Below are 24,564 nucleotides of genomic sequence, written 5' to 3'. Positions count from 1 at the left end.
CCGCATACTTTTACATAATCTGTAAGTAATGTAAATTGTATATACCGAAGAGAAAGACATAGATATCGCATACATATTACACACACAACTTTAAACGTGTATTATACACATAATAAACGAAATAATATATGATTTGCAGACAGCCTCGACGGACAGGAAGGCAGCGTCGGAGAGGTTTCCATACAGGTAGACCTATTTACCCACCCGGGAACCGGAGAGCATAAAGTAACAGTAAAAGGTATGAGAACAAATGAAAAACAGGGCCAAACTAAATTTTTTGTGTATGATAATAACCCCTTGTCCCTAAAAAGATCGATTATTTATTATTTGTGTAAATTTTTTTCAGTGGTTGCTGCGAATGACTTGAAATGGAACCTGGTGTCGGGTATGTTCAGGCCTTTTGTAGAAGTAAACTTAATTGGACCACACTTGTCAGACAAAAAGAGGAAGCACGCAACCAAATCCAAGTCCAACAACTGGTCGCCAAAATATAATGAAACTTTCCATTTGTAAGTATTCGTCATCCTTTGATACTATTTTTATGAGATGTTAATCGAATATCACACCCCCAGAAAAGATTTAAAAGTACTCATACATCATTGTTGAATATTATGGCAATCACTTTCAAACTACTCTTGGTGGGCAAGTGTGTACGGATACAAACAAAGCTTTAATTGTACCACCATAGATGGCTCTGTTATAGGTCATTTATTTATTAGTAAAAACTTCCTCACGGTCAGTATCGTGCGTGTACATAAGCTGCATTGTTGCAATACCACAATCTTGAGTTGTTGGATCCATTTTCAGTACTTCCAGGTTACTATTTAGAAATTCCAAATAGACTGTGGAAAAATAAGACGAAAAAATGTTACCTTCCATCGTGAAAATTGGTTTTATTTTAATATTTTTTTGTATCGCGTGTAAGCTCTCAACATCGATAAGTGTGTTTATACAACTGAGTTCGGGTGCTGCCTAGTGACGGTGTAGACAAGAGTTTAACTGCACATTAAAAAAAATTACTGGATTATTCAATTGATATAAAAAAGTCTGGATTTCAAAAGAGTTTACTATTCAATTCTCGAAAGGGAGTTTATAATTATCATTAACAAAAATACTACAGATAACATATATGGCATGAAAGGTACAAACTTTTTTGTGTGTGGCTGTGTAATTGATATTTCAAGGAGTTCCTGTTTTATANAATCACTTTCAAACTACTCTTGGTGGGCAAGTGTGTACGGATACAAACAAAGCTTTAATTGTACCACCATAGATGGCTCTGTTATAGGTCATTTATTTATTAGTAAAAACTTCCTCACGGTCAGTATCGTGCGTGTACATAAGCTGCATTGTTGCAATACCACAATCTTGAGTTGTTGGATCCATTTTCAGTACTTCCAGGTTACTAGTTAGAAATACCAAATAGACTGTGGAAAAATAAGACGAAAAAATGTTACCTTCCATCGTGAAAATTGGTTTTGTTTTAATCTTTTTTTGTATCGCGTGTAAGCTCTCAACATCGATAAGTGTGTTTATACAACTGAGTTCGGGCTCTGCCTAGTGACGGTGTAGACAAGAGTTTAACTGCACATTAAAAAAAATACTGGATTATTCAATTGATATAAAAAAGAGTCTGGATTTCAAAAGAGTTTACTATTCAATTCTCGAAAGGGAGTTTATAATTATCATTATACTTTAATTAATATGTGGGACTTTAGAAATGTTGTGAAACCCAAGGAAGAACTGCCTGCTTTTCGGATCTCTCCTGAATTCGACACCTCGCTTCGACACGCCCATTTCTTGGGTCCAGTTTCTGTTCTTATCTTATTGGCGGAACCCTGAATATCGGGACGCTTTAGCATAACTATGCCATGTTAATAATTACCTAATTGACTGGACTTACATTTATACAAATAATTTTGTGACTAATTAATCCTAACCTTCCTCTAGTGACTCCGTGTAGTAATACGGGACGGATTAGTCAATCTCACTTAATATATTCTTAATAGCTTGGAAAATCCGCCTAAAAACCAGCTATTTAATCTATTACTTTCCTTTCCAATTATTATCAATTTAACAATTTGATTTAATTCTAATTTGGAACCTCTACGCTCATCTCATGGTTTCGCGCGTTATTAAAAATATGAGTTTCTTTGTTCTGTCCCAGCATAGGCTGGCGCCTCCCGGACGCGACAAATGACTGTCACATGGCCCCGATGGTCTAAGTGAACTTGTTCAAAAATATTCCTAAATTTCTCCGAAGGACGACGCTAAACCTACTTGAGAGCCCTTAACTTTCGATAATTTTAGAACTAACAAATAAATTACTATGCGTCCCGGCTTTTGTTAGGAAATTTACCCCTACTTAAAGTAACCCTATCTATATTCAGTACACTCATATGTAGTACTTTTATCGAACTTTATTATTAGACCTCATGTGTTAACAGATACTTGCTTTCAGCATTATTGGGAATGAGGAGCAACTGGATTCTTTCGAGCTACACATTTGTGTAAAAGATTTCTGTCTCGTTAGAGAAAATCGACTGGTTGGTGTGGCCGTTATGCAACTGAAGGATATCGTAGATAAAGTAAGTAATAAAATAACAAAATAAGTCCAGGTTTACAAGCGATAAATATTCTAATTCGTGTGTTCAGGGTTCGTGCGCTTGTTGGCTGTCTCTAGGGAAGCGGATCCAGATGGACGAAACAGGGTGGACGATACTGCGCATTCTGTCCCAACGCACAAACGACGAAGTGGCAAAGGAGTTTGTAAAGTTGAAGTCTGACATAAGACAGGAGAACCCACTTCCAAACCAGTAAGGTGTAAAAATCTGTCTCCCCATCATTGATCAGTGAATAAAACAAACAAGTGTGTTCATATTCATCTCAAGCAGTGTATAAAATTTGTTATATGGACCGTCCTAACTGACTGATGACGTAAAGAAGATTACATCACTACACTTTAATAATATATGTGCCTCCTGACCCGAACTTTCAACAATAAATTTACCGACATAAATTAACTACATAACTTTGTCTATCACAAGCATATGAAAACTTTATAAAAACGCAATAAAAAAGCATCATTCTTACATTCCATGTATTTGTACTTAAAATGTGATTCAACTAGTATAAGAAATTTATTAAGTAATAAATATCATAGATATTTTTTTATGCATGAGGGGTTTTAGATCGCGGAACCATGTCAGGCATGTTTTCGTCATTTAATTCGTTCTCTTCTTCTTTATGCACAACAATGATACGTTTGTGTTATATGTGAAAAACAAACTTTATATATATACGCTGAAAGTCTACTAAGAATATCTAAAATTGAGCCTTATATATTTTATTCATGCATCTCACTAAAACTTCTCGCTTTAAAATGAGTGTGGATTACCTATTTCTGCATCGCATCTTTCACTGTGATATTCAAGTACAGTGTGTATTGTGTCGTCTGTGTTGTACTACATGTGCCGAAATGCCAGATATACCTACTTGCAGCATTCTTTCTACTCATTTTGGACATCTATTCATCCGCAACGAGGCTCAGGAAATTTAGAAATAAAAAAAAATTGAGGCTCTATTCATACGAAAATTAATAATTTGATCACAGGTTGCTGTCGTTAAGTAGGACTATTAGGTCGCAATAAATTGCCGAAATATTACTCCTTTTCCTTTTACATGGTTTGAAAAATTAAATTCCAGTTTTGTCAATACTTCAAGAACAATGGTGAAGTTGAAAGTTTCCATAGATGCTCACCGATAGAGAGAGAGAGAGAAAAACTCGCTTCTTGCTTGTGGAGGACACAGTCCGGCTAATAAGTTTTAAGACTTGATTTTATTGTGGCGAAGTGAGTGGCGCTATCTATGTGTGGTCAACGGAAATACCTAGTACGAAACCTTCCGAGTGGCCAAACAAAATTTCATCAATATACGTGTTATCTACCACGATATTATAACTTTTTGCATGAAGTGAGTTTTTGACAGTTGTCATGAAGCATACATTTGACAGAGTACAGCAATCAAGGAATCAAGTTCTATTTTAAAACCGGTAAAACAGCCACAGAAACGTATCCACTGTTACAATTGGCGCATGATGAGTGTGTATCACATCCGACTGTCTTCCTATGGTTTTAGAGCTTTCGAGACAGCGTGCACGATGATCAAATTTCAACGTAGAGCACACAGCTTCGATGTTTTCGTCCATTCGAAATAGTGCGGGGATTCCCCATCCTCTCGTCATTGTGCATGCTATCTCGGCAACAGAACCACAGAACACAATCGGATGTGATACACATTCCTCACCGTACGTTTTGTAACAGTTAATACATTTCCGTGACTGTTTTACCAGCTTTAAACCAGAACTTGATTGCTGTACGCTGTTCAATATGCGTTTCCACGACAACCATCAAAAACTCGCTTCTGGAAAATATTATAACTTCATGGTAGATGAAATTTTGTTCAGTCGCTCACAAGGTTCCCCATTCCGTAGTTCCGTTGACTGTACACAGATGGCGACACACACTTCGCCACAGTAAAATCAGTCTTAATAGCCGCACTGTCTATACATGACCTGCTAAACTAAGAATAGAACAAATGTTTCAGAGTAAGCTAAACAGAAAAAGGAACATTTATTTCACTATTGAGATACTTTGAATATTTGACACCTTTACTACAGAAGCAAGTTTTCATTGTTTTTAGTAGTAATGGGCATTATAGAATAATTCGGCTGGATCAAATAATTAGTACTATTGAATAAATTTATTCGAATAAATTCATTTGACGAAATGTATAGCGAATGTGGGAACTATGAAATACCATGTTTATTTTTAGAAAGAAAAGATGATTTATCGTCTCATCTACTAACATCAACGATTGACCACGACTATCGACAAACCGGTAGTTTGTTAAACATTATTGTTTTCACTTGAACAATTTTTGGACTATAGAATAATTCTTACTATCGAATATTTCGATAGTTTTTATTTGATAGTGCCCATCACCAAGTTTTAATGTAGGTTTTGTATATAATAAGTAAAAGGTTTTGATCTGCCAGTGGAAGTAGTGTTTTTGAATTTTTATACTGAAAATCTTACCTATTGAAATTTTCAACTTGTAAAATAAAATAAATTTGTAAATTTAATTTAAATTTTGATATCTCAGGTGGGCTAAAATAGACGTGTCGAACTCGATTTTCAAAGAAAATTGAACAGCAGAAACCGCATCTCAATTCATTTAAGTAATCTTTCAAGATTTTCTGTGACGTTACTAGATTTTCTCATTTATGATTTTTGAATTTTTGAACAGACGACTTTTCGTCATATGGCATGCAATATTTCTCTGTAACTTCCATTATTTCAATTATTACCCAAAAAATGCAATATTTTAAGAAACACTACATATTATAAAGTAATTCAAAAAATTAAAGGGTCAAAAGAATTTCCGAAATTTGTCCGTGATATTTGACAGACTGTATTTAGGTGAAAAATGGTCGTATCGGGAATTAAAAAAAAGCATCTGTAAGATTCTAGTTTTTAGATCTTTCGGTCGATATTTTTTAGGAGCTACAGTTATCATGCAATTCTAAGAAATAGCGCGACAAAAGAATTTTGCAAATTTTTTTTTCTGAGTCCACGGACTTGGAAAACATTTTTTCAACTAAGTCATTGCAAGGACCAGATAGCTTGTTTATTCAGCTTCAATTTCCTTTATTTAAATTTCGATACGACCATTTTTCATCGAAATATCGGACTTCTAATTTTCAAAAAATTTTTGAAAAAATTTTCGAAATTCAACTGTTTCATGATGCAGTCAAGTATCCATGGACATATCTGATATACACATGATAAAAACTCATGGCATACTGGACTGCATCACAAAACAATTGAATAAAAAAATATTTTTGGCGTTAATGTCATAATACATTTAAGACGGAAACAATCGTTTCCGTCTTAAAACACAAATTTCAGATTAGAAAAATATGAGGAAAAACCATAATCTGTAGAAAAATATTGCCTACGCCACTTGATTTTAGCAAAAAACTAAATAAGTTGTATTATAAATACAAAATAGTTCATAAATAAAACAATTTGAATATTAAAAATGAAAAACGCCATGTATTTCTTAAATGAATTAAGATATAGTATGCAGTTTCCGCCGTTCAATTTTTGTCTGTACATTGACAAGGGGAAGTATTTTTTTATTACGGCATATTTGGCTCAATCGACATATTTCGACCTCATGAATCTTCCATCGAGCTGTGTCCCACTCTTAATGCAACACCCTGTGGAATCCAATTTAAAAATATTGACCTCCAATTATTAGTTTCTTAGTTACTTCTGTAGATGCCATTGTGAAAAAATTGTCGTTCTGATTTCCTGAGCCGGACGCTAGTATAGTAACATCATGAACAACTTGACAATATTAATTAACTAACATCACTTAAAAATTATTACTTATAATTACTTAATAATTTTTATATCCTTACTCTACAGTATGAGGGCAAAAATGTCAAAAAAAAATATCGCATTGTCTGTCTAGATGTAAGTCATGTAAGTCATAGTTGATTGGATAATGTTGAGAACTGATTAGGTAAATAATTAAAATTCAATTTCATCTCTGTCAATCATGATCTTCCATAAGACGAAGAATGCTTATTACCACAAGTACATGATTTAATCCTTTACAAAATTATAATTGCAATTTCCCTTCAATATGTTTTTCTTTATATCTTCACACCTACATATTAGGTAATTTTTTATTCAAAACGACATTTTCTGATCTCATATTTGGCATCGTCATTTAGAAACAGGACTGGGTATGTAAAATGACGAATGAATAAGGATTAAATATGGCAAACGTGGTGGTTCTGTTTCATTTCTACACAATGAACAGAAACACTGAGAAATTTCCGAAAATTTATTATCGACAATTATTTCATAAAAATAAAGTGCAGCTGGGAACATATATTATTTTTCGCAATATACAGCGTGATGCAAAAATATCATTTTTAAATATCTCTTTTGACATATCCACCTTATTTGTCACTACAATATCATTCGTTCATAGCTGTGGTCACGTAAAAAAGGAAAAATAAATAAGTTTTATTTAATATTTCTAATTAATTTATTTCTAATTAAAGGGAACTTAACACATTTTTTAATTGCTGTTATTGTCAGTGTGATTTTAATTATATTTGCTTTCAAAAAATGAACTTATACTTATTTGATATTTATTCCAATTAATTTTTTAAATACCCAGATATTTCAATCAATTAAAGATTAACATCGTTAGATAGAAAAAATATTTTTTATTAAAAATAATGTGCAATGCGCATAAAGAGTGTTCTGTTTAAGGACCAGCCATTATTTTGTTTATTTTTAAAAAATATGCCAACATTATTATCCAGCTCAAATGAGTATAAAATTTTTATAGTACAAAATTATAGTTTCCTAGTTCCCTGATGTTATTTGAGTAATATTTAACTGATTTGTTAGAAGGCGATCTGAAAAATATATTTTTTTTAGATTTAACTGAAAAAACTGCAATTTTAACTCAGCAGTAGCTTTTTGTATTGATTTTCAATTTTATTCAGATGGGTCACAAACAAAGAGAGCAATCTCCACAAATTATGTATTATTGCTCAACTGATAAATAAGAAATATAATTTTGCCAAAAACTAAATTCCATCTTGAGAAATATGTTATAGTAGGTATCTAAACACTAATTTTTAATTATTTGAAACACATAGTATATTGATTTAAAAAAAAAAGTAAATTTCTATTTCAAATCATGCAGAGTAAAGGACCTTGGAATTATTTTATGAATAAAGTCCCTGTACTTGTCACATTTTTTTTGCAAAATAGAAAATAGTTGTTGTTAGCCATTGAATTGTAATCCAATAAAAAAAAGTTCATTAAAATAGTTAATGAATAAAAAATTTATGGGATTGCACAAAATCTAACCTCCAGAATTTTTACGTTAAGGACTGATTGCACCAACACTATTTACATCTTAAGCTCGGCTTAAGTTAAAAATTAATTCATCATAAGTATCAAAGATGTTTTAAATACTATTTCGGGATCTAAAAAATTATTTATAAACTTTCTAGTACAATTTCCTGGACTCCAAAGTTTTGTTCAAAACGTAAAATTTTCATGCAAGCCCATACTAGTCACTATCCATATACAGACTGTTACAAATTTGCTTCTCACTACAGGGATCTCGGAAACGGTAAGAGATACGAAGTAACGTAAACAGGGGCAAAGTTGTATAATCAGGGGATCAGCATTATGCCTCTAACAAATCAGAGCTAACATGATTAATTTTTGAAATATTTGAAAAAAACCGAAATTTTAGAAATCCGTCTTTGTTTCATTTCAGCCTTGATTGAGGTGATATTGACAAAAGAAGAGTACTTTCTCATGGCAACTTTTTGCCCTCTATCGAATGTCATAAGGCATAATCAATTTTTGTATGTAACGTTTCGTCTCTCCAGGACCATCATCAACTTCATTTTTTTTTTAAATAAGACCCTAGAAATTTTATTACATTTTTTGCAAGCCTTCATGACCCTTAATTTTTTATTTTAATGCGTGGTGGTAATAGTTTAAATAACTTGATGGATTTTACAGGGTTTAACGACACTTAACAGTGTACCATAATTCAATAAACAAAGAAATCTAAATAAAAAATTTAGATAAATTTGGTATGTCTGAATCTAGTTCGGGCTGAGGCAGTACAGTATTGAGGGTTAAGAAGGCTTGCAAAAAATGTAATAAAATATCCAGGGTCGTATTTAAAAAAATGAAGTTGATGATGGTCCTGGAGAGACGAAATGTTACATATAGAAATTGATTATGCCATTCTATAGAGGGCAAAAAGTTGCCATAAGAAAATGTTCTTCTTTTTTCAATGTCACCCCAAACAAGGCTGAAATGAAACAAAATCGAATTTACAACATTTCGTTTTTTTCATGTTAGCTTTGATTTTTTAGAAGCATAATGTTGGTCCCCTGATTACGCAACTTTGCTCCCATTTAAGCTACTTCGTATCTCTTACTGTTCCCGAGATCCCTGTAGTGAGAAGTGAATTTGTAACAGCCTGTATATCATAGAGATCAATGGCAAAAGCTCAGTAGGTATGTCAAAAGATTTAAAAATAAAAATTGCTCTAAGTACTTCGGGCATTTTCCGAAATTTTTTATGAAATAATGAATTAATTCCAAATTATGTATCTTTATGGTTGGGTTTGGAAAATCGATAAACAAATCCCGAGGTGTTTAATTAGTAAATGAAATATGACTTAACCGTGATGTAATTTATTCTGTGGATTGTGTAAAATTACCTTACAATCTATTATTAACAGGGATAGATTCAGGCAGCTGATAAAATGTTTATTGTTTTATCAGTACATCATTAATATTTTACAATAAAATTTTGTGGATCGCATCTATTCTTGATAGTTCCATCTAATAATATACACAGTGAACGATTAATTTTTTTTTTAAAACGTAACTGCGATATTTAATCTGATGATTGTTTAAATTTAAAAAAAAAATTTCGCAGTGTGGAATGGATTTTGAGTGAGTCTAAATGCCTCTGGGGTTGCTGAGCAATTCATCCTATAGTTTGAATCGTACAAAACGTTATGTATATTACCTGTACATGAATTACACATTTAAACATTTCCTAGATTGTACTTCATTGATACTTCTACATTAACGTAATTATTAGGTTAAAAATATGTATTTTTTAATTTTATATGATTTTTTTCACAAAAATGACCAAGCATGTAACGATATGTATAATCATAAACGTAATATATGTATAAATAAAGTATGTTAATACGTAACTGTAAATTATAAACTAAAAGAAATGTCCTGATAATTTTAGGGACTTTTATTGAAATTGTATTCTTGTTAAACAATCGTCCGATCTTTTTTCAGATTGGACGGTTTTCACTGTAAATACATTGCTGTAAAAATTATCAAATCATTTATTAAACATTTTCAGAATATTATTGAAATGGACCATAGATATTTAAAAATTCTAATAAAATATTCGTAGCCTACAAAAATGGGTAGATGGTAATAAATTTTTGTAGGCTACTACATGTTGGTTTGTTAAAGGGGGTGCTCTTTTTAACATTATTTTGTTTGTCATTAAGTCATTATATATACATTGGAAAGCCTCACAATAAATATCTTTTACGTTTTCTTGTTTATTTATTTCCACATCCTAACCAGATCAACAGACGGACATGAGTTAGCACAGTTGCAGAATTTTATAGAAAATTAATTACAGGCAATAGATGATAGATAATTTTACCCAGAATCAGTAAAAGGAGCAAAATATTTAAAAATTTCAGGTTTAGTTTTATATCTTCGAAACAATATTCAACTGTTCGGACTGTTCCTCTAAGACTCTAAGTATTGCTTTGAAATCGAAAGAAAATGCTCTAAGGCTTTAGTTGTAACTGAGAAACTTTACTTATTGTAGAAAATAAAGTAACCTATTTCAAGTGTATTACTTGCAGACTGAGAATAAGATGAACGCAAACTTATTTATAACTTTAGTTAAAAAAAACAGTTTAACATTGTTAAGATTTAGCGTTTGAATCAATGTAAAAAAATACATAGGTTATAGGTACTCACGCTCTTCACGGAGTTGTCTGGACGATAATAATCTTGGATGGACAGGCACCTAAAATATTTTAACTGTTTTAATTGACAAGGGCAAAACGAAATACAAATTTAATAAACATCCTTAAATGCAAGATTAATAAAAATTAATTTTAATTCTGACCTTAAGTTTTATAAAGATTTTCGTCCATTTAGATTGATTCTGGGGGACACTTCAACTATTGTTAAAGTTAAAACACAATAAAACAACTTACAAAAACACTTTTTTGTTTTTCTATGCAAAAAATCAAGGAACATGGAATGCTAAATTGCTAAAAAACCAGTACAGAGTACACTCTAATAAACAGAGTATGCAATTCATTATACACGTTGGCGTATAATGAATGGCCTATGCACTAAAATTTTTATTACTGCTAGTGTAAATTGATACACTGAAGAAATTCTAACATATTTTCTAGTTATTTGGCTCGAATTTGACAGACACTAAATGAATAATGTTTAGTTTTATTATTATAAAACTATGTTACATGTTACATACATAGACAAGTTACATATTTGAATTCCAAAGCCTTCCTAACTTGACCACAACACACTAAATTTCTGCTAGTTTACAGAGCCGGCTCAAGGGGAGTGGGAGGGGGCTGCAAGAGCTGTAGAGCCCCGGGCTCACGGGGATCGAGGTGCGTCGGACATGATCTTTAGCTTTTTTTATAATCAAACCAAGTGTTTAATCAAAAAAAATTAATAACGCTTTTTTTAATTTAGAAGGGCCTGCTTTTTGCATATTGAATTCTTTGACATGGAGTAAAACAGGCATATTTTAGTTATCAAGTTTTAAGCTGTTGTAATAAATATACAACATATTATTTACGAATGTTTTTTATTCTTGTAATGAAACTAATACAAACATTGTATTAAAATTTACAGTAATTACACAATTCCAGTTACAATTCTAAACTTTAATAAAAAAAAATGCAACAATATTTAAGGACACATGCGTATTGAGTCTCTCCATCCACTATCGACTGAAGCCTTATGTCAAACCTGAACTGTACATTGAGTATAAGTTTGGAATCATCTTCAGTCGAGATTTGATTCATTGGTTAGTAGAGGGTGAGGCTTTATTTAGTAACAGTCTACATAGGAACATGTTAATGTTGCCTTAAATAAAACTTTATTTATTCATAATCTTTGTAAATATTTGAAATTTATAAAAATATGCACATCCATATAGTTGAATATACTAGCAATGACAATGAGCCTGATTAGTTTAGTATGCTGCAAAAACCAAAAAATATATTAATGATAAGTATCTAACGTATTTTTCAACAATAGAAAAAACCGTGAAGTTATCTACGTAGATTTATTTACGGCAATTATGTCGATTGTAAAAACAAAAAAAAGAAGAGAAATCAGATTGGATTCTTAGGTTGCTCCATAAATAATATAACTCTAAAATAAAATTCTTCTGAATATTGTATCCATCAATAATAAGGGGACAACCTATTAAATTATGTGAACTAAAAATTATACTTTATTGCGTAAAGTTAGAAATTAAATAAGTCGTTTTTTGGCTTTTATTGGCACAATTCCCTGTCATATTTCCATCTTAGTATCCCGCTATTAAACAAATTTAAGTAAAAATATATTTATTTAACTGTATACAAAATATCTTTCTGCCTTTTAGGGAAACAGCCTGAGATTCTGTCAAGTTCAAGTACACAGAACATTAGTCTTCACATTATTTGATACAAAACATATTAATACTTCCCCATTTAAATTAAGTTACATGTTTTGAGATCTAGCAAATTTATTTAATGCAGCGGCTCTAGTCATTATACCGATATCCGTCTCCAAATATCGGAAAACCGGAGGGATATCTTCTGGGCACTCTTTACTTATAAGTGGTTGTATCTCCTTCCAGGTAAACGCATACAAATTTGTTTTACTATTTAAGGGCCCAAAATCAAGAATGAAGGGATCATCGGGATACGACATAACAATATCAACAATATAATTTTTCCTTGGAAATTTCAACCTTATATTTTCATTATAAAAATTTCTTAACTGGTCAATAATCTGTGGACCTTCCACTTTAAAGTGAGCGTAATATGTTGGCCAATCCCTGGGTGTTATCCCACGTAATACGTTGTTTATAATAATGCACCGAAATTCTGCTGCGGGGTGAATGCTGACCCATTTTCTCAGTGCCAAACAAAACGGAATACCTTTAGTACTGCTGAAGTCTTCCTGTATGGTACCAGAAGTATTAAAATAAAGTATAATATCGTCTATATTGCACGCCTTCAACGAGTTTCCAAAACTGAACATCCTAGCATCTGTAGGAGCGTGCCAATTATTTTTCACAAAAACACTTTTATCTAACGTATTAATTGCGTTTTTTAACTTTTCTTCAAAACTAGCATAGTCTTCTGCACAGTTAACCTCATTCTCACTACAGGTAACTTGTTTAACGAAATGATCCGGCAACTCTATTATAATCGTTTTGAGCGATACGTGTTTAAAGTTCTCGTACCAGCTAGTAATTGAAAAATCTATAAAATCCTTAATCTCCAACATATTAAAAAATATTGTAAATATTTAGAACACAAAAATACACATTGCAAACACAAACGTCAAAATCTAAAGATGTTAAGAAGAAGAAGAAGAAGAAGAAGAAGAAATGAAGAATGGTCATATCACAGACTTTATACAGGTAGATGAGCATGATCCGTTTTAACCACTACCACCATTATATTATTGTTTACCTCTCTCTTTCATGTTCTGCACATGTGAATATTTATTCTTTTTAAGAATGCGAACCTCTCTATGTGATCTTTTTGAATGCTCTATTTAGAATAGTAGAGCATTTTAATGCCTCGAAATTACAACGGGTGCAATTGTTTAAAAAAAAATGAAATATTAACCTAACCTCAAAGAATCAGACTTTAAGAAGTTCAACCATAGAGATAATATTGTGCTTATGGAAGATTATATTACGTTCTTGTTCTCGCTAAGTTGTCCAGTCTGGCTAATAAATACCCCTTCTGTGAAGGCCAAGAAAAGAAGAAGAAGAAATAAAGAATGGTCACATCACAGACTTTATACAGGTAAATGAGCATGATCCGTTTTTACCACTACCACCATTATATTATTGTTTACCTCTCTCTTTCATGTTCTGCACATGTGAATATTTATTCTTTTTAAGAATGCGAACCTCTCTATGTGATCTTTTTGAATGCTCTATTAGAATAGCAGAGAATTTTAATGCCTCGAAATTACAACGGGTGCAATTGTTTAAAAAAAAATGAAATATTAACCTAACCTCAAAGAATCAGACTTTAAGAAGTTCAACCATAGAGATAATATTGTGCTTATGGAAGATTATATTACGTTCTTGTTCTCGCTAAGTTGTCCAGTCTGGCTAATAAATACCCCTTCTGTGAAGGCCAAGAAAAGAAGAAGAAGTCCAGTTCAGGGTCAGGGCAGTATTTGCTTTAATTTGAAAAACAATTTTTTACTTTTATATGTAATTAATGAAGACAACTTGAACTTAAATATTCCGAATTTTCCCTTTTTTAGTTTTCAAAAAAGTTCATATTTTTGTAGTTATTTATAGGGAATACAAAATATTATTTATCCATCTGAATATTATTTATACAAGAAAAATTAAATATTCCGATTTTTACGTTCCAGTTTTATGAAAATAAGTATGTACAATAAAAAGCCACATAAATATTTTTGTAATTATTTGCAATGTTTACTTACCAGCTTATATGATCTTAAAAAAATATGGCACACAGATTTCTGTACATTCAGCCTCCATACAATAATTCACACTTTTTTTTATCGTTCTTTTCAAAAAACAAACTTGTTTCTGAAACATCGTGTATACCGAAAGTTTTCATGAAATACCGGTAATCCACAACTTCAATACAAGTATTGAAAAAATAATATTCCACAATAAAAAACTGTATATATTTCACGTATAGATAAAACAACATAGAAAATGGAAGTAAGTAAATATCTACACTACGTTATTGTCAATCTTTGTATTTAATACATCTATTGTTATTAACTAGGTTCTTGAGTGGTTATGTGTAATGGAATGCGAGTACATAGCCATTCTAATACTTTAGGCCAAATTACGTTTGTCTCGTCGCCACAGAATTCTTTTAAAATACCCTTCTCTCTGTAAAACGTGGCCACGGGTCCAGTCATCTTTTCATACTGTTCCAGTCTTTTTAAGACCACTTCCGGTTTATCGTCGTCCCTCTGAATTAAGGGTTCTCCCGTGACATCATCAACTCCCTAAAAATTGTCGTCACAGATGATGTTGGAAAAATAAACGCAATTTCACAGCCCTACGTTCTGTCTATTATTTTCATTCTAGGGACTTTCCAGCCCACTCTTATATAACAACAGAAGTGTGGTTAATATTTAGAAATTTTGTATGCGAATATTTCTAACAATACGTACATGAACCTTTGGTGGATTAAAACCATCATTGTAAACACGACCACTCGCCAAATGGACCCATCTACCTTTTACCCTGTCAATTATTGCTTGGTACGGTACGAGTAAATTTATAGCTAAGTCCAATTTTTCCAACTCCCATAAAGCTATAGCTTGGGAGAGAGTTCTTGGAAACCCTTTAAAAAAATAGCAATTTTAGTCAAAACCATGTATACAATAAGAGAATAAATAATTAAATGATAAATAATAATGAAAGGAAAATACATTTTTCTTTCATATTTTCAAGTTTTATCAAGATAAGATTATCCAATATGTGGTTGGGTCACACAGTTAATCAAAAGCAGGTAAAAAATTAGTTTTCAATTAATTGTTTTTTCATTCAAAAACCGTTCAATCATGCAAACAAAATTATTTTTATATTTAACGATTTTGGAATATCTGTTCATCAGATTCGTAGTAAGTTGACCAAAGATCAAAGAATGTCGAGATTTAAAGTAAAATAAAATGTAAATGGTCAAACACCGTTGCAGTGACTTTATATAATTACCGTCTAGAAGCCAAGATTCGTCTTCGACCTTTTGCAATTCACATTTTATAAATTTTATCATCACCTCATCTGGCACCAATTTTCCTTCGTTTATATATTTTTGTGCCTCTAGACCAACAGCTGTAATAAAAACAAAGATAATGTTTTATTTTCATTTGTATACTCAATAAACTGGCAACATTATATAAATAAGCAAATTGTCAAACTATTACTGTTTGATAATAAAGCGAGGGGTCCATATCATTTTTTAGGAGCTGATAATTTATTAATTTTATTTTAAATAAAACATATTTTATTAATAGCTCATATTTTTTACTATATTTTATAGTTTTAAAGCAAATTCACATAGTATTTAGTAACGATAAATATTTAAAAAATATTCATTAGAACCAACTTGAAACGTTTAAAAATGTATACAAAAACCTGTTAAATAAATAAATAAAGACGTACATTTTCATTATTTAACTGTCTTGTAAGCAAACATAACCTTATCTAATCTGTCACTGGTTAATGATGTCAGTACAACAAACATCAAATTATGTCCTCTTTATTTACTCAATTTAAGCCAATTAACGTTGAAAAAATTTACGTGGAAAAAAAATCGAAAAGTTTCCCACACTGATTTTTCATGTTGGTAGTGATTGTTGTTTTGCCACCTCGCAAGTTAAATTTGACAAAAGGGTGTTAATAAAATAGGTACAAATAAACAAATTGAAATTTTTAATACGGAAATAAAAGGGTATTTAAAAAATGTTATAGTAATAATTCTTATATATTTACCTGTCTTGTTTTGTATATGCTGCCGTAATTTATCACCACTTGAAATATGTTTTAAATGAAAAACTTTTACAATACGTTGCGATATTGTCCCTTTACCTGAAGCAGGTGCACCAAGTATCACCAATTTAAATATCCTTGCGGCCATAATTCACTAGCAAAATATACTCACGTTTCACTTATTTTGCCTTGATTATTTCTTATTTTGTACATAATAATCCATTTTATTTGTCTTGGAATTATGACCTTTGGAGTATTAATATCTTCAATCTAACTCAGTGGCGTCGAGACTGATATGTGAGAAAAGGATATTCTTGCCATACTCGGTATATTTTACAGTATCAACTTGTAAATTTATAAATTTACAATAATTTTAGAAGACCGTTTTTCAAATAGGTCAGTCAAAATTTTAAACAATAAAAAAATGGGTAACCAAGTAAACAACATGAAATTTGGTTACTTCAATGCGCAAAGCATAAACTCAAAGCATAAACTAATTAGTTACGGAAAAAATTACATTGGTACCCTACCTAAATATAGGTACCTATTACAAGAGCATTTGATTTTTATAGCTTATCAAATAATTAGATATTTGAAAGATGCAAAAATGTTCATTTATAAAATATGGTAAATTTATATAAGAAAATGTACATTCATATTTTATGCAAACATATATTTTCACATTCAATTGATCATAGAATATTAACTACCTAATCTTTTTTTTTACCAATTACTTATTTATATTTAAATTTTATTAGTTGTAAATATATATAAATGTATGGAAATAAGAAATAGTCACGCTTCACTAGGATCCAATTTATCTTTTTTATAGATACCGACAAAATCTATTTTAAAAATTTTAATCTACAAAAACGTTCTAAACCTGATAACATGAATAATCGTCAAAAATACCTCAATATCACTAAATAAAAATACTACTTTACTATTTATTTGTAGGTAAAAGAACTAAAAAATAGTGCTGTACTGAATAAACTATACCTAAGGTTAACTAAATAATGAATGTTTTAGTAATTATTTCATTTTAAAATCAATATTTCTCCTATAATTCCCCATCGGAAATAGAAATGTCTAAAACATTATATTGGAATTATTAAGAAAAAATACTGATGTCGTAAATACAGATTTTATCAGTTAAAAAATGATGGCAAAAGTATTGCAAGTTATATAGATAGGTACAAATAAGTATATTAAAAATCTAAACATAGGTACCTAAAACAATTCAATTACCTACCATATTCCATAGTGAATATGGAAATATATTTAATATGTACGCTTGTGGGAATTGCTTAATTTAAGCAGTTCTTGTTTTGATTGTTATAGAACTAATTGATAAGAAATTTTTAGCTAAACCAAGCAATGAACATTGTATTATTTCAGTGAACATGTCATTTTCGGTTAAAAACATATTTCAGACATCTACTGCTCTTGGAAATACTATTTGGGTGAGTACATTAATTTTCAAAGGTTATAGTGCGATTTCCTAAAATGTTCATACATTCGTTTTCTGTGACATACGATTACGGAATACGGTACGGTTGTTAATATATAATGAATATTTTATGTCAACGGAATTTTTTTTGTAAACTGAACTTACAATTTTTGATGTTAATTGCATGTTTTTGTAATTTTTATTTCAAACGTTTGAAACTTAGTATATACATCGTATAATTATGCAATAGGTCAACGAGTTTACAACAGTATTTGCAATATTTGTAACAATCACAAATTCACATCGTATTTGCGACGGTTTGTTAAACTTTTTTTACATATAGGGTGGCACAAACTATTTTAGATGTACTAACCACTAACCTATAACATATAACTTATGTACGTGTACAGGGTGCTTCATTAAGAATGAGACAGGGCTTAATTGGAAATACCGTAGCTCAAACTAGGCTGATTAAGTAAATAAATTTTAGCGATATATCAAAATCGAAATGAAAATGTATTTATTGAAAATTAAGTAAATATGATTTCTAGGACAAGAATTTCGAAAATATAGTAGGTATTCGTTTTTTTATTCAAATCAAAATATAAGATTCTAAAATAAGTTATTTTGTTACTTTTGCAATTCAATGGATACTTATGTTTCGTCCAACGTGCAATGAAGGAATAAATTATTTCTAAAAATTATTGGAAAAAGTCTGCGTTGGTATGAAAAACTGCTCTTATCAAGTTTTTATAATTTTTGGTCTACAACAAAAAAGTTTGGGTCAAATTTGCTCCACCAAAAAATTGTGTGCAGTGAAGTGTGACTAGCGCCCTCTACTAATAAGCTCAATATATATATTTGAAATTCTTACAATAAAAACCATAACTACTGAAGATTCAAGTTGATTAGTGCAATGGTTTTCGAAATACTATCAAAATCCCAAATAAAACATTGAAACATGAAATTTTTGACAAATAAGACCAAATTTTTTTACCATTTCTTTAACAAATCTTTAAGATTTAACACAGCCTTACAACAGATTTCAACCAAAGCGGAAAACTAAGAAAAATAAACTTTTTAACTACACTAAAAGGCCAATAATTTTTAAAGCGCTTTTAAATCAGGTAGCTGGCTGTTATTAACCCCCTAATAGTAATGTATGACCTATATTTCAGGAAAGGTCCAACAAAAAATGTTTACGTTATAATGCCTCAATACTCAACCAAATGCTAGCAAGACAAATCCACCTCTGCTGCAATTTGGCCGCTAGGGTGACTTTCAAGTTGGCAGACATTGGTGAAGGCATTAGAGAAGTAATGGTTAAAGAATGGTATGTGAACGTTGGAGATAAAGTAAGTCAGTTTGATAATATTTGCGAAGTCCAAAGCGATAAAGCTTCTGTGACCATTACCAGCCGTTACGATGGAACTATTTCGAAACTGTATTACGCCGTTGATGATGTAGCGTTGGTAGGAAAGCCTCTTGTGGATATACAGACAGACCAGGCAGGTAAAATTCTGACACGGTTTTATATATTTTCATTTTAGTAATTGAAAATACCCAGAATTAAGACAGTTAACTAAGGTAGAGATACATGTTTATTCATATCGAATATGCTAGGAATAATATAAGCTCTGGAAAAGAAAGATTTGGAATGTGATGGCTTTGAAATGAAAATGCAACTCAAAATACACTTATTCTTGAATACACTTTTGAGGAACACGTAGATCCAAATCCCTTTAGTGTACTTCAGATTTTCTTTAATTCATTGTTTCCCCTTTGGTAATACAATATTTTATATTGATTATATAAACTGTTAATTTTTAGATGAGATGCAGCCACAAACTCTATCTACTCAGGATGAAGAAGTCCAAGAAAATGAACCGAAAAAAAGTGAAAAGGACGAACTTGCGAAATATTTAATTACGAATGGTAAAAAGTTATTAGCTGTAATGAAATTCTAATTCGTATAAAGCATTTTTTTTATTAATTTAGAATATATGAAAAAGAATTTAATCCATATGGTTTTTGTCAGCTTAAGTTCTTTTTAATTAGAGAATATAAAATGCCATATCAAACTCATGAACATATTTTTGAGTTACAGAAGTCTTGCAATCAACAGAAGAACAAACATCAATATGCATACCTTCAGTTAGAAGATTAGCCAAGGAACATAAGGTAATTCCACAAAATCGACACCACTTTTCAAAAGTCTCTTTTGTGGATAGAAATATTATTTTCCTGCAGTGATTTTGGAATCCGCGATCAAATAAAAATGAATTATATTATGTCCTTTTCAATTATCATTATCCTCTCACCCCCCTGTATAAAATTTGCATTATCCGAGAAAAAGAAATGGAACATTCTTTATCTTTGAAAAAGTAGGTTTCAACAACAATTTTTTTTGTGACGATGATCTTTTATCTCGTTTAGAAGATATTAAAGATAGAAGGTATTAAAAAAAAATCATTCTCAACAGGGCATTTTTGTTAGAATTCAGAATTCACTCTTAGCACTCTAACGAGCAATCAAGTAGTTCTGCAGTTGAATTAAAATACGCTCTGTAGTATTTGCCCCGTGCTATAAATGCATTATTTTCAAATTGTTATGTTACAGATAAACCTTTCGTTGATTAAAGGAACTGGGAAACATGGTAGAATACTGAAAGAAGATATTTTGGAATACATAACAAAAAAACCTGAAACAAAACCTGTCGTTCCGTTGGAAGATAGAGTCGAACCTATAAAAGGTTTCAAGAAAGTGATGGTTAAAACAATGACAGAATCACTGGTAGACATAATTAACATTTTACTACTGACATGTTTATAAAAATTCTTGTTGCAGAAAATCCCTAGCCTCATGTACGGCGATGAAATAAAAGTGACGAAACTATCAGAACTCAGGAAATCACTTAAGGACCTTTCGGAATTGGAGAACATAAAGCTATCGTTTTTGCCTTTCTTCATCAAAGCTGTCTCTAACGCTTTACAGCGTTATCCGATAATAAACGCTAGCGTTGACGAGAATTGTGAAAATATAACATATCATAAGAACCACAACATTGGAATTGCTATGGACACGAAGGTTGGGCTCGGTGTACCAATTATAAAGGGTGTTGAGAGTTTAAGTATCATAGAGATCGCGAAAGAACTTAATCGTTTAATACAGTCAGGAAGAGATGGATCTTTTTCACCTAATGATATGGTTGGTGGGACTTTTTCTGTATCAAATATCGGAGCTGTAAGTACTTACATGAAAACAAAATAATAATTGTCTCGCTTAAGATTAATTCTTCCGCAATTCTGGTAGCAGCAATAATACAAAAAGAGGGTTTCAAATAAACGTTGCACAAAATCAATATTTTAAGTGCCTTGTAATTATTTTTGCCAAGTATGGAAATTTTAATTACAGATTGGTGGGAGCTATATGCAACCAATTATTTTACCTCCTCAAGTGGCAATAATCGCTCTGGGTGCTTCCCAGGTAAGTAACATCTATTGTTATTACATAAATTAATAAAAATATTACTAAGGCCTCAAGAAAAATACAAAGAAACACATATGTGACAATTTTAAATAACACACAATGCAGAAGATTTTCATGTCTTTCTGCATATGTAGATTTTTAGAAAATATTGTTGCCATGGAAATGGTTAAAAAAAAATTACTATAACTTGTAACAGTTGTGCATGGACCTTATAAAGTATACACATTGATCTGCATCGATATATCCGTCCAAAAAATGTCAAAATATACTGTGACAGCCACATGCCTTTGTAACGATAAACTATTTTGTCATAGGCACTGCCACGTTTTGATGAAAACAAGAATGTCATATCCGAAGAAATCGTTAATATCAGTGCAGTCGCTGATCATCGAATAATAGATGGTGCTACAATGGGCAGATTCACCCAGATTTTGAAGAAACAAATTGAAAACCCCTACTTATTGTTTTTAAATCTGTAATTTTTCTGGGAGCACATTAAAGTTATATGAAAATGACGATTAGTGTTAAAACTTCATTCTCAAAATAATAAAATATTTTTTTAAATTTACTTACCTGCTACTTAGCCAACATTCTTGTCTTTTATTATTCCATTTGCAAATAACATATGTAGGTAGTAGTAAAATAAATATTTTCAGTACAGTATTAATTATTTTCAAATAGTTGTCCAAAAATATGAACACTAAATTGAAACATTTCGAAAATGGGTTATATTGCCGAGATCAGCTGTTTCTGTTGACAAATAGGTAGATCAAATAGCCCCCTTCCTTATCACAAGATTGCTCCAAGATGTACTGCCCTCTATACGGTGACATTTGCGAGTCAAACGAACAACTTTTCAACATTTTCATTTTATTAAATTGTTAAGTATTTTCATTAATGAACCTCCATGTATTCAAAGTGCATTTGTTAATGTATAACCTCATAAAGAAGATTTATTACTGTATTTCTATGGATTGCCAGTACTTAATTTAAAGTTGGCATGAACACTGGCACTCAATTGACGAAAAAACGTCAGCTGGTGCCAAATGAAAAATAGACTGCACACTGGACAGAAATGGCTGCTCTCTGTCCGGGTGTTCAGTATGGGTTATCTTCACAGCAAAATTTTGGTGAAAATAAAGACTTAATTTTTGTGAAACTAACGGATTCTGCTTTACGTGCAATCGAAGAATATATAAAAAATCAGGTGAGTTTTTAATATTTTAATTAGCATATCTTAGAAGTAATACAATCTGTTGCCTTCAACATCGGTAGTCGCCATATTCAGATGACTTATTAACCTATTATATTTTATTTTCAAAATATGGTTGGATTTTTAAGCATTTCTATGGATTTTATCATGAACCGTACATCTAAACCTGCATTATTTATTAATTTAATTTTGATATTTTTTGCTATTAGGCTCTAGCCACGTCAACATATTGGAAAGTTTTATTCGTTTCAAATTTGAATTTGCAAAATAAATCGTTTGAAATATGCAGTGTATCACGGAAGTATTTTTGAAAATTCATTTCTCCAGGTTGTGTTGCAATTTCTAGTGTTATTGATCAATTTACAGTTGACCATACAAGGATATACGAATAGTGTCACATTTTAAGAAAGTTGTAACTCTGAAATCCGTAGAAAAACAAGTAGGTACTTACTTTATCAGGCTTTTAAATTTATTTACCTGTTAATTTATTAGTATTTTCTTAGATGTGGTTAACTTTCTTACCTTCTAAGTTAACCCAGTGGCAAATTATGAAATAGAATTTGTGAATTAAATGCGATGCGAAGTGCGATATAACTTGCGTTACATTTCGGTTGTTTCTCTATTTTTTAAATCTGGGTTAGTTCACGTTTTATTTTTACTATTAAGTAGCAAGTATCCTGTTCGTCGAATATACGAACACTAAAAATATCACCAAATTTTAACATAAACCGTGATTTCCCAAGACTTTTCCATATTTATACGTACCTAGAACAAATATCCGTGGTCTTGGCATACCGAACAAATTTATTTTGACACGAATTACACTTTAATTTAAATTATTTGCAGTTTGTTAATCATTTGCAAATAGCACTATAGAAATATCAGTAATATGACCTTCACAGGTTAAATTGTGTGTATAAAAATATCTGAAATCATAAAATGATTTATAAATTTTATTTACAGTCGCGTTATATCACAAATGTTTTTGAAATTTAAGCTAAAAAATATCTTGTTCTATATACCTACTCGTATAAATTTTGTTGGAAATCTGGTAGGATAAGAATATATTGCATTTTGATATTTGTTAAAAATAACAAGAATATTAATATGATTGGATTCTGCTTTTATTGATACTCATATCAAAAGTAATCTAACAAGTTTTCATCTTCACAAGGTTAAATCATCGTATCATAAACTAGACTAGAAATTATTAATATGCATACCCATAATAAGACAAATAATTAAATATTATGACTGAGTAATCATTAAAAAAAATATTTCGTTTATAATAAAGTATAGCTGTTTTGCTTAAGACTGTTGCTATGGATCTAGATTTGTACCAGGTCCCTACAAAAGTGATTAAACATTAACTACATTTTTTGGCAAAGAAACGCAGTTATATTTCTCGTTCATTTTTCAAATGAGCTACCATTCCAATTTTCTGCTCATTAAAATAAAACGTGCGCTGGCTGGTCGCGTTTGATAATTTCTATTGACTGCCTAGGTACTTACGTATTTGAGAAACGTTTGGCCAAAAAATAAAATTCGCACAGCCACAATCAGTATACCTAAAATTCTATTTCTGACTTTTTTCTCGTAATGTAAACGTAATAATTCTCACGGTAAAAATAGATTCGCGAAATTCCTAAGGTAGTCTACATCGAAAATAAGTTGCTGGGCGTATATGTGTATGCACTAGAGCCTATCTCATTTATTATCATGTACCTTATACATATGAATAAGGTGAATATTTCTTATGATTTATGACTAACTAACATTTAATAATCACTAAGCTAAGTTCATTTTAAATTAATTTTTTTAAAAAACCTAATTAACTGAGATACAACTTGATTCTACTGAATATCATGCGTTCTGGAGACAATGACGATGATAAATGTAATACACTTATGTAATTGTTGGGTTTAAACTTGGATTGAAGATTAATGTAAATATAAAGATGTAATGTAAAG

General features: G+C 30.9%; 5 protein-coding genes and 1 long non-coding RNA gene across 7 annotated transcripts in view; 3 read left to right on the top strand and 3 right to left on the bottom strand.

The window, feature by feature from the left end:
- Window positions 1-3,092, top strand: part of LOC108910349 (protein unc-13 homolog B) — a 465,101-nt gene extending 462,009 nt beyond the window's left edge. The window contains exons 29-32 of the mRNA XM_018715183.1: window positions 140-238; window positions 347-509; window positions 2,462-2,588; window positions 2,656-3,092. Coding sequence (XP_018570699.1) covers window positions 140-238; window positions 347-509; window positions 2,462-2,588; window positions 2,656-2,820 — 554 coding nt within the window. The 3' untranslated portion in view covers window positions 2,821-3,092. The remainder of the gene's footprint in view (window positions 1-139; window positions 239-346; window positions 510-2,461; window positions 2,589-2,655) is intronic.
- Window positions 1-10,705, bottom strand: part of LOC108910991 — an 82,182-nt gene extending 71,477 nt beyond the window's left edge. The window contains exon 1 of the long non-coding RNA XR_001964491.1: window positions 10,655-10,705. This is a non-coding gene — a long non-coding RNA (uncharacterized LOC108910991). The remainder of the gene's footprint in view (window positions 1-10,654) is intronic.
- An 818-nt stretch (window positions 10,706-11,523) lies between these two features.
- On the bottom strand, window positions 11,524-13,274 carry LOC108910750 (cell division cycle protein 123 homolog). Its single transcript, XM_018715493.1, has one exon. It carries the CDS (start codon window positions 13,220-13,222, stop codon window positions 12,428-12,430), a length of 795 nt encoding a protein of 264 aa, XP_018571009.1. The 5' UTR covers window positions 13,223-13,274; the 3' UTR covers window positions 11,524-12,427.
- A 1,322-nt stretch (window positions 13,275-14,596) lies between these two features.
- Window positions 14,597-16,728, bottom strand: LOC108910832 (GTP:AMP phosphotransferase AK3, mitochondrial). Its single transcript, XM_018715607.2, has 4 exons — window positions 16,446-16,728; window positions 15,666-15,785; window positions 15,122-15,294; window positions 14,597-14,953 (listed from the first exon to the last, which is right to left on the bottom strand). The coding sequence occupies exons 1-4, from the start codon at window positions 16,588-16,590 to the stop codon at window positions 14,717-14,719; spliced, it is 675 nt and encodes a 224-aa protein (XP_018571123.1). The 5' UTR covers window positions 16,591-16,728; the 3' UTR covers window positions 14,597-14,716.
- A 990-nt stretch (window positions 16,729-17,718) lies between these two features.
- Window positions 17,719-21,897, top strand: LOC108910656 (lipoamide acyltransferase component of branched-chain alpha-keto acid dehydrogenase complex, mitochondrial). The gene is made up of 8 exons (XM_018715382.2): window positions 17,719-17,905; window positions 19,071-19,404; window positions 19,723-19,827; window positions 20,000-20,073; window positions 20,512-20,685; window positions 20,740-21,135; window positions 21,307-21,378; window positions 21,696-21,897. The coding sequence occupies exons 1-8, from the start codon at window positions 17,846-17,848 to the stop codon at window positions 21,858-21,860; spliced, it is 1,380 nt and encodes a 459-aa protein (XP_018570898.1). The 5' UTR covers window positions 17,719-17,845; the 3' UTR covers window positions 21,861-21,897.
- A 544-nt stretch (window positions 21,898-22,441) lies between these two features.
- LOC108913052 (RNA polymerase II elongation factor Ell) overlaps window positions 22,442-24,564 on the top strand; it is a 119,032-nt gene continuing 116,909 nt past the window's right edge. For both annotated transcript variants that reach the window (XR_001964605.2, XM_018718583.1), the window contains exon 1: window positions 22,442-22,588. Coding sequence is in view for 1 of the 2 variants with exons in the window: in XM_018718583.1 (XP_018574099.1) it covers window positions 22,457-22,588 (132 nt within the window). In the remaining variant the exon portion in view is untranslated. The remainder of the gene's footprint in view (window positions 22,589-24,564) is intronic.

The sequence above is a fragment of the Anoplophora glabripennis genome, unplaced genomic scaffold (assembly GCF_000390285.2).
Source record: "Anoplophora glabripennis isolate ALB-LARVAE unplaced genomic scaffold, Agla_2.0 scaffold1, whole genome shotgun sequence".
In the NCBI taxonomy this organism is placed as follows: domain Eukaryota; kingdom Metazoa; phylum Arthropoda; class Insecta; order Coleoptera; family Cerambycidae; genus Anoplophora; species Anoplophora glabripennis.
This window is presented reverse-complemented; position numbering and strand designations above follow the sequence as displayed.